At 38.4% G+C, this 14,399-nt stretch overlaps 2 protein-coding genes across 2 annotated transcripts in view; one reads left to right on the forward strand and one right to left on the reverse strand.

The window, feature by feature from the left end:
• The first annotated feature begins 657 nt into the window (after positions 1 to 657).
• Positions 658 to 14,399, forward strand: part of dync2h1 (dynein cytoplasmic 2 heavy chain 1) — a 117,279-nt gene continuing 103,537 nt past the window's right edge. The window contains exon 1 of the mRNA XM_069533924.1: positions 658 to 770. The gene's annotated coding sequence lies outside the window, so the exon portion shown is untranslated. The remainder of the gene's footprint in view (positions 771 to 14,399) is intronic.
• On the reverse strand, positions 5,526 to 14,134 carry LOC109634414 (CD276 antigen-like). The gene is made up of 8 exons (XM_020094892.2): positions 14,013 to 14,134; positions 11,586 to 11,614; positions 10,773 to 10,834; positions 9,114 to 9,410; positions 8,409 to 8,693; positions 7,031 to 7,150; positions 6,920 to 6,950; positions 5,526 to 6,776 (listed from the first exon to the last, which is right to left on the reverse strand). The coding sequence occupies exons 1-8, from the start codon at positions 14,013 to 14,015 to the stop codon at positions 6,698 to 6,700; spliced, it is 906 nt and encodes a 301-aa protein (XP_019950451.2). The 5' UTR covers positions 14,016 to 14,134; the 3' UTR covers positions 5,526 to 6,697.

The raw sequence follows: 14,399 nt of genomic DNA on the forward strand, positions 1-14,399 counted from the left end.
AGATGCAGCGGTGAATAAAAAACAGTGTGTGTTCTTCTCGGGGTGTATAATGTGTGTGTGCAAAAGCAAAGGTCACATCTTAAGCAGTTCTATAAATATTTAAACGAGAAGTGGCTCTAGTCAATGTTCCGCTCACACACACACACACAACTTTAGATTTTGAGTCACAGCTGAGTTGAAAAGGCCTTGGCCAATGAGCTGTTTCGGTGTATCACCATGTCAGAGAGGTGTTAATAGTTCTATTGGGCTGCCAGCCAACACACATCTCTGTTTCCCTGTATCTCTCTCTCTCTCTCAGCTTGTTTCATGCTCTTCCAAGTGTCTGCTGATGACTGGCTTAAACATACCAGGACCACACATCTAAACCGGCAATGTTTTCATCTTCTAACCAGGAGAAATATTGATGTCCGTGATGCAAACTCACACAGCCCACCCTTGATTCCAAAAGTTCCACCATAAATTATTGAGAAAAAACAAAGAAATGTCTTTCACAAGCGATCCAGAAGTATGTTCTGTTTGATGAATTTTGGAGTGTTTCATTGGTCAACCCCTTTCTTATCTTTTTGTTTATCTCCTCCCTTTCCCCCCTCTGGTGGGTTGGTGCTCCTTTCCCAATCTCAGGCGTCAGGTCATGGGTCAGAAAGCGGAGAGGTGATAAATGCTTCCAGGTCAACTCTCATGTCTCTAGGGATCAGGTGGAGGGTTTTCTGCAGTGACAGCAACAACATGATCACTCAGCTGAAGCACCACGGCTGAACTTCCCTGACCTGGTGGGTCCTCTCACCGTCTCCACTCCGTGAGCCTCATTTTTTGTTTCTACAAAAGACTTCTACCAGAATCCAAACAAAGGGGGCCTCTCTGTCAGGGCCCCGGCTCTGCTCTGCCCTCTCCCTTTGTTTTTTTCTCTTCCTTGTGTTTCATGTTCTGTCTCTCTGTGTGTTTGAGTGTGTACTCCTCTCCTGCCGCCTCACCTGCACAACAACAATTGATCAGCTAATCAGGGACGATGTTTACATTGAGAGCAATGTTCCAGTACTAGCCTGAATAGTCTGAATAAGACACTGCCATGTGGTCTGTGTGAATATGCTGAATCTGAAGGGACAAGATTTTGGGACTGCAAGCCTTCTGGTTTCCCTTTCAAGTTTGATCAATCGCGTTTGAGCAGGCTTTGGTTGCTCGCAGGTAAACAGTCTTAGTAGGGAGTGAAAGAGGTCGAACACATTGACCAAAATGCATCTTTTTAATTGATCTGCATTCATATGTGGATATATGTTAATAGAGATTAGCCATGATATAAAAAGTATCACTTTTTTGTGGAAAAACTTTCAACTCGTGTGATAAAATAAACTAGTTAGCTGCGAACAGTCTTAGCCAGATGAAATCTTACTACCTCGTGTATATAAGTAATCTTTATGTTAATGATCCATATTTGTTTGAGCATCTTTCAACTCTGCACCACCATTATTGTCCTCTGGTCACAATTCCACCATATCCTCATAGTAGTTACATGTTTTTCATCCACCCATGAACTTTTTATTTCCCGTTGCACTACTGTCTCATACAGTTTCTATTTGCACATATACTTCTTATGTTTATTTTGCTAGTTTCTTGTAGTCTGTTGTTAATCATATGTCTACATGTGTAAGTACACTGAGCGCAATTACACCAAAGTCAAACTCCTAGTATGTCTACACATACATGGCAAACAAGGCTGATTCTTGTTCCAAGATTGCTGATTGCCATAACCCAGAAAGGTTCATATATTCAGAATAAGAAATAATTGGTTTAAGACGTGGAATACTCCAACCTTATTTTCATTTTGTAGATATATGCACGTCTTAATCACATCCCAGTGTCCTACAGAGTTTTCACAGCATTTTGCGACATTGAAATATCAAAAATAGCATCTGTGAATAGATACATATCTTGGGTTTGTCTTCAATCCAGTGTTCACCATTGATTTTGATTGGAATTGATTGCAATGAGAAAAAAATATATTTGCAGGTCTTTAGGTTTTCAGTTCAATGTTATTATATCAATGTTTAGCAATTTTGAATTATGAATAATCAGTTTGATGTTGATTGGCACATAACACTCACGCACACACACTCACACACACACAGGCACACGTTTGTCTGATTCAGAGACGATGAAATGCCTGCTGTTATTTTGAGAACGTTAACAGCCCAATCTCCCTCATGCTGATCAGCTCCCCTCTCCCGCTGTGAATCGATGCCTTGTGCTCAGGCTCCACGCACTAAAACTAATCTAGTTGACTTTCATAACTAGTATAATCTGATTATAAATCCCTTGGTATGTGCGCCACACAGAACAGTGTGGCAGAGGTCACACACCACACGCTGAGAAATGCCACAGGACTGTGCTCTGACTGAAAGGGTTCTGAGTTTAGCAGGAAATTACACACTCTACAGTATCACTGGAAAAGAGAACAGTCTGCTTTAGACTCTTTATAATTATACCATCTACTTTATTTGGCTCCTGACTTGTTTATAAAGATTTTCATTTATACAAGCGGGAATACTATTTGGTAACAAATAGTGAGCTGGAGGCAGAGTTCCACATATCAAAAACAAGGGTTTCTATTCAATTCTGTAAAATGTTTACGACCTCCGCAGAGGAGGTGATGTTTTCACAATCCATCCTGTTCATCCTGTTTTAGAAGAACTCTTTAAATTTTGGTGCTTATCCAGATAAGGGTGCAGATCCAGGAATTTTTTTTTAGAAATTTTCACTGATTTCCCAGGAAATAATTCATGAATCTTGATAAAATAAATCAGGCATATTTAAGGGGCTGATATCAATGAGTGTGTGCAGTTTAGTACAGCTTCATAGATTAAATGGGGACTGTTGGGCATTGGCCATTGAGTGCCATTCTAGATTTTTCTGTAAACTCTAATGTGAAGTTTTTCAATGTGGTATTTTTACACATGTATAAACTGGAAATTCAATGAACAAATCTATTAAAAAAAACATCTAACTATGTATTTTATCCACATAAAGTGTTAAATCTGATTACACAGTGATATACCAATGATATCCAGGGAGATCTTTATAGTAATGGTGTAAATGCTTTTTATTTCAAGGGAAAAAATTGGAATTCTTTGTGTTGCATGTGGCCCAAACAGCTTCAGTGTTTTTAACTGGTTCATGCAGAGCAACTGAAAAGATGTCTTTTTTATTGTTTTTCTATGGAGTCCATTGCTTTCTTTGATAGTTACCCAAATACCTTGAGTATACCATGGCCAATATACACCACACTACACAGTTCTCTGCTCTGATGTGTATATATTCAGTGGTAACTTTTAGCGTTAAGATTTCCTAATAGTAGCTCTATCTCATGCTGAACTTACACACCTCATATCTTTTTTCCAGCACCACAAATTGTCCAATGTTTATATTTGACCCGAGTCTGACATGTGGTGTGTTTCTGTTGCAGCCACCAGAGGAAAGTCCTCCCTGGTTTGTTTGGGTTAGGCAGCAGAGGAATGAGGGGAGGGAGGACAGAGAGATGGAGGGGTGGTGGGAGGTGAGGGGAGGATGACAGGGGCAAGGGGGGTGTGAGTAATCTGGGACAATGCACTCTGAATTTTAAAGAGGGAAGCAGAAAAAGGCGAGGGAGAAGGGGAGTGGAGGCTCGGAGGAGAGAAAGGCGAAAGGGAGGGTACGGGATGGAGGGGAGAAAGGTGGCAGAGGGAGGAGGAAGGGAGGGCTGGGTAAGGGGGGTAAGGGAGCAAAAAGGGTAAGATAATTAGATGGAGGAGAGGGGCGGAATAAAAGGGGGATGGCGGAAGGAATGACAGAAGGAAAGTGCAGGAGATGGGGTGAGTCTTTGCAATGAGGGAATAAAAGAGGGAAGGAGGTAAAGAAGAGAAAGATGGGGAGGACAGGGGGGGGCGGGGAGCCGGAGGAGGTGGAGGAGGCCAGGGACCTTGGGGGGGGTTCACATTCCTGGAGTGCAACCAGCCTGGTGCTGCTCGGCTGCCCAGTGTAAACACAGGGCAGAGAGCTGGACTGACGGCCCGTCACTGCGACTCATGAGACAGAGAGAAAGCAAGCGAGGAAGAGAGGCAGGAGGTGCTGTTGAAAGAATAAAACGTGTGAAGAAGAGCTCAAGATAAATGGAGAAAGAAGAAGAGGTAACATTGCTGGTACATGATGGCCAGCCTATAGAGTCATGTGAGCAAACAGCCTTACATCTCTTCTCCTCCCGTCTTACTTTTCCTCTGCAGATCTCACCTCTCGTCTCTTGCTCTTATTCCTCTTCTCTTTTCAGGTTTTCTCATTCTCCTCCTGGCAGATGACCACATATTGTGGTTAGAGAGACATTGTGTATCCCTGTGATCACATTGCTCAGAGTAATACACCTAATGCATAAACGATGCTTTATTCCCCCGGACAGACGGAAACAGTCCTTGAACTGAACGACTCAGATCAGGGCAGGGACATTTAGAAATTTGAGGTTGGCACCTTTTCACGCAGTGGACTTAGTGATGAACCCAGCCCTACGTCCAACCAGTAATTCAGAAAACAGAAAATTATGATGGGGCGAATTAATTGACATGACTGGCTGATTCAAATGGCACAGAATATACTTGACCAATTGGGTGGGCGGAGTAGAAATTTGGGCGGGCATTACCCACTTCTAGATCCGGGCATGTTCGCAAATAAAGCCATCTCATTAAAAATGCGATCATACTCATGGATATTTATATATATCAAAATAATATTCAGATATGTGAAGTGTACAATGCTCAACGTGCCAATCAACCACTGTAGGAGATTTGTCCATACTCTGTAGTGCTAGAGCTCTATCTAGTGGCAATTTGCCTGCACTGCAACTGAAACGTGTGCTTTTCAATCTGTGGGGTGATTTTGTGAAATGGACTGAGGGATGGAATAAAACAAAATAAAAATCTCAGACAGTTTGATAAAACGTACAAAGGCACATTCATAGGTACAACAAACAAGAAGAGGAATAGAAAGCAGGTTGACATATGCAAGGAGAAAACACTGATGTAGTGGAAGGATGGACACTAAAGTTATATCTCAAATTTTCATTTTATGACTTTTTATAGCATCTTGTCCTACACAAGACTAGACTTGCATATTACTTTGGCCTATTCTTTTTCAGCCAGAAAATAAACTATTATTTTTTCTGATTTATTTTACTAAATTTTTCAACAAATGTATTTTGTTTTACCTTTTAAAAAATGGTCGAACTAAACTAAACTAAAATGTTGAAGTAAACATGTATTTATTTACTTGCGCCAAAGACATTATATTAAATCATATTTTTAGCACTGATCCAGGCAAAAGGGTGAATCCAGGAATTTCTTTTCACTTTCTTTAACATTCGGAGATAGTTGGATTTTTTTGGTCATCTTCACCAATTTCGCAGATAATTCAAATCTCAGTGTAAAATGTCTAATCTAGTAGCAGTTAAAGTTTAAGGAATAGTCTGAATTTGTAGTAAAAGTGCTTCCATTGACACAATAAACATCAAATTTCACGTATTTTTACTTTATTTTGCATTTCAATGTCAATACAATGTCAAAAAAACAAAAAACAAAGTTACAACAGCCTCTGGAGAAAAGTGCTTTGTACAGATTTGAGAAATGAGAGCAGCCATTTGAGACCAGTTGGTAATTTGTAGGAAGGAGGAATAACAAAAATTCTCCAGTCTCATAACAATGTAAACAGGAAATAAATATTGAAAAAAAAACATCTGTAATTCTTTGTTCAATATTAAAGAAAAAAAATCACGAGAGAAAAATCGCCTGAGAAAAATAGTTATGACTTTGGAAATAGACTGTAATTCTAATAATGAGAGCACTGGTAATTTCATTTATATTCAGCATTGCACATTAAATAGGGATTCTGGAATATTGGAATCTATTAGCTTTGAGCGGTCAATAGAGAAGCGTTATATAAATACCAAACATTTATTGCACCACAGAAAACTTTATACCTGAATCAAAGTTCAGAAAATAAATACGTTTTCTGATATTTACCTTCTGTGTAATTTCACATTTGTTCCCTGGGTTTTTCTACAAATCAATTCTGATGGACAAAACAAACCAAAGACATGAATAAGGGAACTGATAAATAATAAACAGGTAGTAGCTTGGCAGGAGTAACATTACATATTCTACTAACAACATTCAATAAAAAAGCCAAACAGTAAAGACAAGAGCATATTTAAAAATGGGAAAAGGAAAGGGATCGTAAAGTGCTGTAACAACAATGTTTAATTTTCGAAAATGAAAAAAAAAAGATGTCAGTGAAATTCAAACCGCATTCAAACACACATTCTCTTTTAAAACATTCTCTCTACTGCTTTAGGTTTAACTGCTTACATTGCTGGGTGGCGTAATCTCACCACAATTCAATTTACAAGTAATTTTGTGGAAACTGAGCTATTCTCACTAGAATGACACACTGTCTTTCACCAGTAAAATGACACTACTAACCAATACTGCCTCAATCACTAAAAGTCACAAGTGTCAGCCCCTGCTCCAGCTCCTTGGTCAGTAACAGACTTGGCAGACTGACAAGTATGTTTCAGTGACACTGAGTCCCAGCATTAGATTCTGATTTGATGTCTTTGCTCTGTAAAAAAGCTGACATACCTGACTACTTGTTTTTTGTTCTGCTTATTGGCGGTTAATAACAAACATCAAGGTGCGTTAAAGTCATCTACTGGATCTTCTTTTTCTCCTTCCTTCTTACAGAGTTCTTTGAGGTATTTTAACTCCCTGGAGAAAATCACATAAAAGAAAGACAGTAAAGACACAAGACAGTGGTCAGTGGTGACAAGATGGTGATAAAAATGGGACACATGTTCAGTCCAAGTAATATTATTGAAGTAAAGTTGTGTCTGTAATAAATATCCACTTACTCCTTATTTCCATTTTCTCTGCAATCTTTTCCTAGAAAATGGCACAGAAACTATTGTGAGTTGTTGCGTATAATTGTACAGCTGCAGTGTAAAACATAAAAGTTGTCTCACCTGTTTGTCCTTTCTTGTGCCAACAACACAGTACCACCGCAATCACAATCAAAAGCAGCACTGCACAGGGAGCTGCTATTTTGAGAGGAGTGTAAGAGTTAGGTTTAACCTCGGGGTTACCTTTGAATGAGAACAAACATAGGTTAGAATTAAAAACACATTCACTGTGACGGTTAGGTTCAAAGAATTATAATTCATTGATTTTCAGAACAAACATTGTTAGTTCTTTGCTCTATATATTTTTTCTTTGCTCCTCCTTCTGTGGCTCCTATAAACTGTATATAAAGATGGACGACACATCTCTACATCCCCCTCTATCAAGACATAAAGCCAAATTATCCCTTGTTGCTGGTGATAATATAACTCCAAGACCACATGATCCACTGATAGACATACATTTTCCCTGAAACTCTATACTTTAGGGTCACAGACACTAATTTGTGTGTGTGTTTGTATGTGTGCATTTGCAAAAACTTAAATGACAAACTCTCAATCAGAAATCTAACAGCAATAATCAGTTATCATCCATTATTGATTTGGTGTGTATTTCACTGCTTGTGTGTAATGTAAGTGCCTTGGGACTATATCACATTGAACCGTACAACTTCTGGTCAGTGGACGACCTGCTCTACCTCCTGAGCAATAGCCGTAAAAAGGAACTAGTCACTCTTCAGTACACATTTGTTTATTTTAGTATATCACATTACAAGAATTGTCATTAACAACTCTGCCAGAAAAATGGACTGAATCTTAGAAAGCTGTAGGTGTATTCCAGAGTTGAAGACTCTGTGCCAAGATTCTGACTGTTTGATTATTTATTCTGTAAACTGCAGTCATTAGTTGACATGTTTGAAAGTTGTTACTGTGCTGTGGCAATGCTTTATTACCAATGTTAGGTAGGTGAATTAGCTGAAGCGAGACAGTGTTAGCAGGAGACCAGTTGCTGCCTTTCCTGATTGAAACAGCTGATATCTGGACTGTATAACGTCAGAACTGAAGAAACCTTGTGGATGAGAGGCTAAAACGCCTAAATCACAAGTGTCTTCAAGAAACACATACGTGTCAGATAAAAAGAAGTAAGTGGAACAATGACAAGCCTGGAGATGACGTTATGACTGTATATTTATGTTAGAGATCTGAGTTGAGAGTGTTAGCTTGGTAGAAGATTCTCAGTCATCCAGGTTGTGGTATTTTCAGACATTGTACAAGTGCACAAAGGCAACTAGATTTGCTTGTGTTTCTTTATGTCTTGTTTGTGTTTCTTGAAGACAGATTTGTTGAAGATGTTTTCACCTCTCGTGTCTTCAAGAAGACAGTGGTAGACAGCATAAAACAGACTGTTGAAGAAACCATCAGAGCTCATCCTGTCAGTACTCACACACTGAGAACAAGTCGGAGGTAACATTGCCAACAGAGCAGCTGAGATTCTTCAGCTCTCCGTTGGAGCAGTTGAAATTCACAGTGCTGCTGCTGTCGACCAACATCGTGCTTTGGTGGGACACCTGAGTGTTGTTTTCAACCTTCCATGGCGGACTGTTGGTATTTCTAGACCCAGGTATTATCCACTCCACCTTGGTCCCTGGGTACCCGCCATATGAAGCACATGTCACCAAACAACGGACATCATCACAGGATTTTGTCGCAGTGGGTTTGCTGTAGGGGGCTAGAGGACACAGAAGCAGAGAGAAAGTGATCACCATCAGTGGTCTGTTTCCAATGTAAAGGTTTTCTGAAACTGTGCAACTATGCACCTTGTATATTTTCAATGATCATCAGTATCAACAATATTGAGAGATTGATAGAAGGGTACAAGGATGGTAAATATTTACCAGTAAGAATTATAGTTTTTGAATTTAAAGTCTAATCACAATGAGGCTCACATACACATTAACTTTGTAAGATGGATATGGACAATGGGCATATTCACATAAGCTTAAAAACTACTCCTCACCTTTGATGTTAGAAATTAGTCAGAAAAGTTTCTAATCTAAGTATTATTTCATCACTGTGTTGTAAGGTGTCAGAGATTCAAAGTCATTTATTCAAATGTCATTATTAAATGTTGAATTTAACACTCTCATACCTGTGACAGTGAGTTGGATTTTATCTTCAGTGATGATATCATTGTATTGAATGATGCATCGATACATCCCACTGTCTGAGATGTTAAGCCTGAACATGTGCACATGTGTGCTGTTGGGCTCCAGTCTTGTGTTCTCCAATATTGGATTCGGGATTGTTCTTGATGCATGGTAGCCGTTCAGGAACACGTCACCACGTTGAAAGTAGAACCAACTAACTGTCCGTTTATTGTCAACTGGGCATTTAAAGGTCACATTTCCACCAGCCTCCCCCTTGAGTTGAATGGTGATAGCACTCTCTGAAAAAGAATAGATAAGCACAAATAGTACTGGTGCATGATCAGAGAGTGTTGTAGACTATTGAAAACCAGAAGTGTAATGTCTGAAAACACAGAAATAGTTTTTCTGTGTTTCAAGGTATGATGATCAACAGCACAGGCTGTAAAGGTCAAGGGTTTTTCCTTTAGGCTTTCTGAGAGCGCCTGTCAGTGACGTGTCTGACTAATCTCAGTTCCTCTTTTTCCTAGCTGCCCTTTTCCTTCTGTGTAAAAAGCATCTCTATCAATGTCCCTTTCATGTTTCATGTTACTATTAGAAAGAGGTTTTACTTTTCATTTAATCACAATTGATGTGGGTGTTTCAATCCATCAACAGCAGAGAACAATGTTTTCTCAAGCTAGATAGATAACAGGTATTGTAGCCAACTTATTTTAGCAAAGCTTTAAAAAAGAAAACCTGTTATCAGTTTGAAGAGGGCAGTGAGTCTGTGACTGCTAAATACTGGAAACATGTGGAAACAGCTAGCCTTGATAGCAGCAGCACCTCAAAATACACATAATTATATTATACTTATAATACAATTTGCATTTATTTATCCATGTGCTATCAAGCATAGTGGGGTGATATGTGTAACCTATTTACATCAGTGGCTGATCTAGGACTTTTCTAAATCAGGGGCCATAAAGAGGCCACAATTCAAACAGAGGGGCCAATTACTGTATATGTGTCCAAAATCGTTGCACAATTTATGATTCAGTAAAGTGCACATTTAAGTTGTTTTTTGTTTCTTTTTAGCTCGATAGCTTTGAGCAAGACACGTGTGTATATATGTGTATATATTTGCAAAATAGTGCCTCGTTCAAACACATTGTGTACTTCTAAAAGGCTTAGAAAATAACAATCCTGATCAAATTGTTGACAACTAGTTATTTATTGTACATAGTGTAAATTGCTCTAGAAAGCAGTGGTGATATATGTGGAGGTCAGAGGCCTTTCTTTTGCAAATATTGTTTTCTCCTTTTCATGATTTTTTTCTTTGTGGTACATTTGTGGGAATTATTTTTGTTGGTTTGCTTTGGCTGTGCTCACCCTGATGCAGTTTTTCTACTCAAGTTGTCAAATATATACTTTTTGCTGGACTGTAAATGTTCATGGCACTGGACATCCTGAGGAGTAGGGAATTCATTTTTATGTTATGCTCAGGTTTCCCTTATGTCGGGCATTACATTATAATGACAGGACAGAGGCACGCTAGGGGGCCAATCAGATTGGGGGGCCCCACCCATGGATCAGACCCTGATTTGTATAGTCTCCCTGTTAAACAAAGATATAGACATGTTGCTGGTGCTCTGATATATTAATATGATATGATAAGTGCTCACCTGTGAGAGAAAAGATCACAGTCCAAACCAGAACCAGCAACCAGAGGGAAGGCCCTTGGTTTCTTGGAAGAAAAAGGGAAATGTAAACACGGTTACCCTGGTAACACTTGGACATGACCGGAATATAGTAACATACATACGATACACTGCTTGTTGACACCACAAACTTTACTTTTTTGGCTCTGTGCCCAGAGATAATAGTTATCTGCTGATTAATCCCTGGATCTGATCAGATTGGCAGCCCTCTTCTGTCACCAGCTATCATTCTTTTAAAAGGTCATGTTGAGTCTCCTCTCCAGTAAAACCACAAGTGCAGACTGACCCGGTTAATAGCATGAGTATGTATTTTTCTCTGGAATGACAAGTTGCGTCATATCAGTAGTTCCTACCAGTTCCTAAATTGAAAAGTCACGAAAATCAAGAACAAAAAACTTGAAAAATTGAACACAGCAAAGCTTTGAAAACGGTTTGGATATGTGTTTGGACTTTATGTTTGGATAATGCAGATTCATGTTACTGTGGTAGAATTGAAGTGCTGGAGTGCTGACTTCAAAGTGATTCAGGGTCACTTACATGAACAAATAGTTTCACTTACAGCTCAGGTCAGACTACTAGGTTTTTTCCTTCTGTGTTTGACTTAGCCTCCTTAGAGAACATTAGATGACCACATCATTGAGTGTTCTTGTAATGGAAATATACACACGGTGAAGAGAATCTCCATAAGCTGACAGAGTGAGTCATACCATTGCAAGGACTACTACTGACATTTCTAATAAGACACATGACATGATGAAAAGCTGCGGGGTAACTTACAAGAAATAACGTATGGTGGAACTGGATGCCTGTTGAAAAGACAAACAAGTTGATGGTTATCTTTTCATTTAGGTCAAAATCTTATAAATAGACCAAGAAGAAACCTTACACCATAGTTACATTTCTCTCCTAACCATCACCACAGCTACTTGTTCTCTTTTTATTTACATGCTATGGCAATTATTATTGTAAATCATTGTGTTTTTGTAATCTTTAACAGGCACTGGCTCTTCACAGTACGTCCTGGGTGTAATGGGTTCCATATCTTGAGAGAATACTCCCATTAACATACAAAAAGCTTATGGAAAGTCCCTGTGCTCAGCATCAGAGAGTGTCTGTTTGTGTTAACATGCAGAGAGATGTTATACTGAGCAATTCTACAGTCTTAGACTTTACCTTCCAGTTTTTCTATTGTGTTCCACCAGGTGCTAAAAATGTTAGTTAGATTTCGCAAGTATTTATATTTAGATTAGTCTGTAAAAACCACATGTACCTCAAGGAGAAACATTATATGATGTATTAGTTTGTTTTAAATGGATTAGTGTAAAATTCACATGGTGGAAATAATTGGAGATATAAAAGGAGAGTTAAAACCTGTCTGACAAATGAAACCCTTGACCACAGGTCTCATATCATTCAAACAGATATTCTAAATATTTCTTTGGAAACACCACTACATGAACTGTGTTTCACATTGAGTAGACTTTTAGCATTGGGACATTGTGTCCCTGGGGATTCCCAGGGAATTCCCATGGGCCATTTTATCACTTCATGATTTTTTTTCCAGAAAAGGTGATACCAGATGTATTGTCAATGAAATATTAATAAGTATGGAATTGTTCATTGGGCATCAGGCTAATTTAAAAATTATAATAATAATAATAGAATGTATTTATTGGCACCTATCACCTAAGATCACCTTACAAGGCAGAGATATAAAACCAAAATAATGTATCAATACAACGAATGAAATGATCAGTGAATAAAACATTATGTCGATTATCCAAATGGAAAACAATAAACAGACTTTATGATGTCAGTTTAGAAAAAAATAAACATCATCCCCCATGTATTTTTTGTTTTTATCACATTACTCAATGTCATTAACTTTGTATTTTTTCTCTCCTGTAGTCCCCCCTGTTCTGTTCTCTGGGATACATACAAGCATGAATAATTTACACAATAAACAATATGCATTCAACTCTAGGTAAACCTGAAGACAGCACTAGAAAGTCAGAGGTTTACATTATGAGTCAGTCTGTGTATGTAAATGTTTGCTCGCTTCAAATATAAGTCTTATTTTATAGTTAATATCATTAAGTCAACAGTTGCAGCAGTGATTATGAGACAATCAACGAGATAAGAGTCCTATGATGTGATATATCAAGTGAAAGAACTTGTACTACTCAAGGCAACAAGTACATGACTATTGTTATTCACTTTTATTGTTGAACTGAGCCTTAAAACCAGATACCACTACTACATTTTTATTCAAACTCATCCCACATGAGATTCAGGTCTTCTTAATGTGGTGCCATTTCATGAGGGTAAAAAAGTGGAAAGGACTAAATAGATATCTTATGAGGGAAAATGGTTGAACTGAAGTGGGAGACTGATCTCAGTTTAGCTGCTATTGCTACGCAGCTCAAGAGCTACTCATCACGTGCTGACTTTTTATTTCCTTTCTCTTATCCAATCACGTCAGAGCCCACAAATGAATAACTACAATAGTTAAATTACAGTTATAGTTATATATATCTAAGACAACAGTCACAGATCAATTTCACCCCCTGGAATATATGTTTCCTTAACTCTAGCCACAGTATGTCTAGACTTAACACACTGTGAATATCTTATTGACTTTTACTCACAACTGTTGTGTGTGTAGCTACATGCTGTATTTAAAGCTGAGTTTTGGATTAATATAACTTGTGTACACCCGAGAGCACATATTTGCCGAGATTATTTTTACATTTGATAATGCAGGTAATCTTTTAGTGATGAGGAGTTAAGTGGTGTTTAACAGGGAAACTATACAAATCAAGTGGATTCCCTGATATTTGTAAAGATATTAGTTTACTTGCAGATAAAACTTTGTTTAATTGTTCTGCTGAATTACATAATCTTGCAACTGAAACAAGTGTGGAGCACTTGACACCACATGAAAGTTTTGAATTTGTTTATATATATATATATATATATATATAAACACACACCCACACACTCATAAACATGCAGCATTCACGGGCCACTGCTCAATAGTGTTTGTAAAGTATTTCTTTATCACAGAAAAGTTATTGCATAAGAGAGTTTCTCTCTCCCATCAATATGGCTTTGTCAACTAAATGATCATAATCCACATCCATAATCATAGCTATAAACATACATGTTCAGACAAATCAGAAAAGAGAAAAGAAAGTATCTTACCATGTGTGCAGTCTTCTCTTCTCTGTGCGCGAGAGTGGGAAATGAACTTCCTCCTCAAGGGTGTATGCAGCAGTGGGTGGAGCAGCATATCATGAGTCATAGGGCTGTAACACAAATTGAGAATCACAGTCTATGCAACGGATTTTGCTGAGTTTAAACCTGTTGAGCTGCGTACTTTGATGAAAGAAGCTTCCACAAAAGTATGTGTGTGTTTGTGTTTTTGTGTGTGTAAGCAATGTGTTTGTGTCGTAGCTATGGGTGATTCCGTACACAACATGAAACTTCCCCGTCAACTCAGGCTCATCAGCACATGCACCTGGAAGGAATCCCAATCATTTACCATGCCAGTACTACTACAGTCGCATCCCCATTTCTAATTATAAAGAT

The sequence above is a fragment of the Paralichthys olivaceus genome, chromosome 11 (genome assembly GCF_024713975.1).
Source record: "Paralichthys olivaceus isolate ysfri-2021 chromosome 11, ASM2471397v2, whole genome shotgun sequence".
NCBI lineage: Eukaryota > Metazoa > Chordata > Actinopteri > Pleuronectiformes > Paralichthyidae > Paralichthys > Paralichthys olivaceus.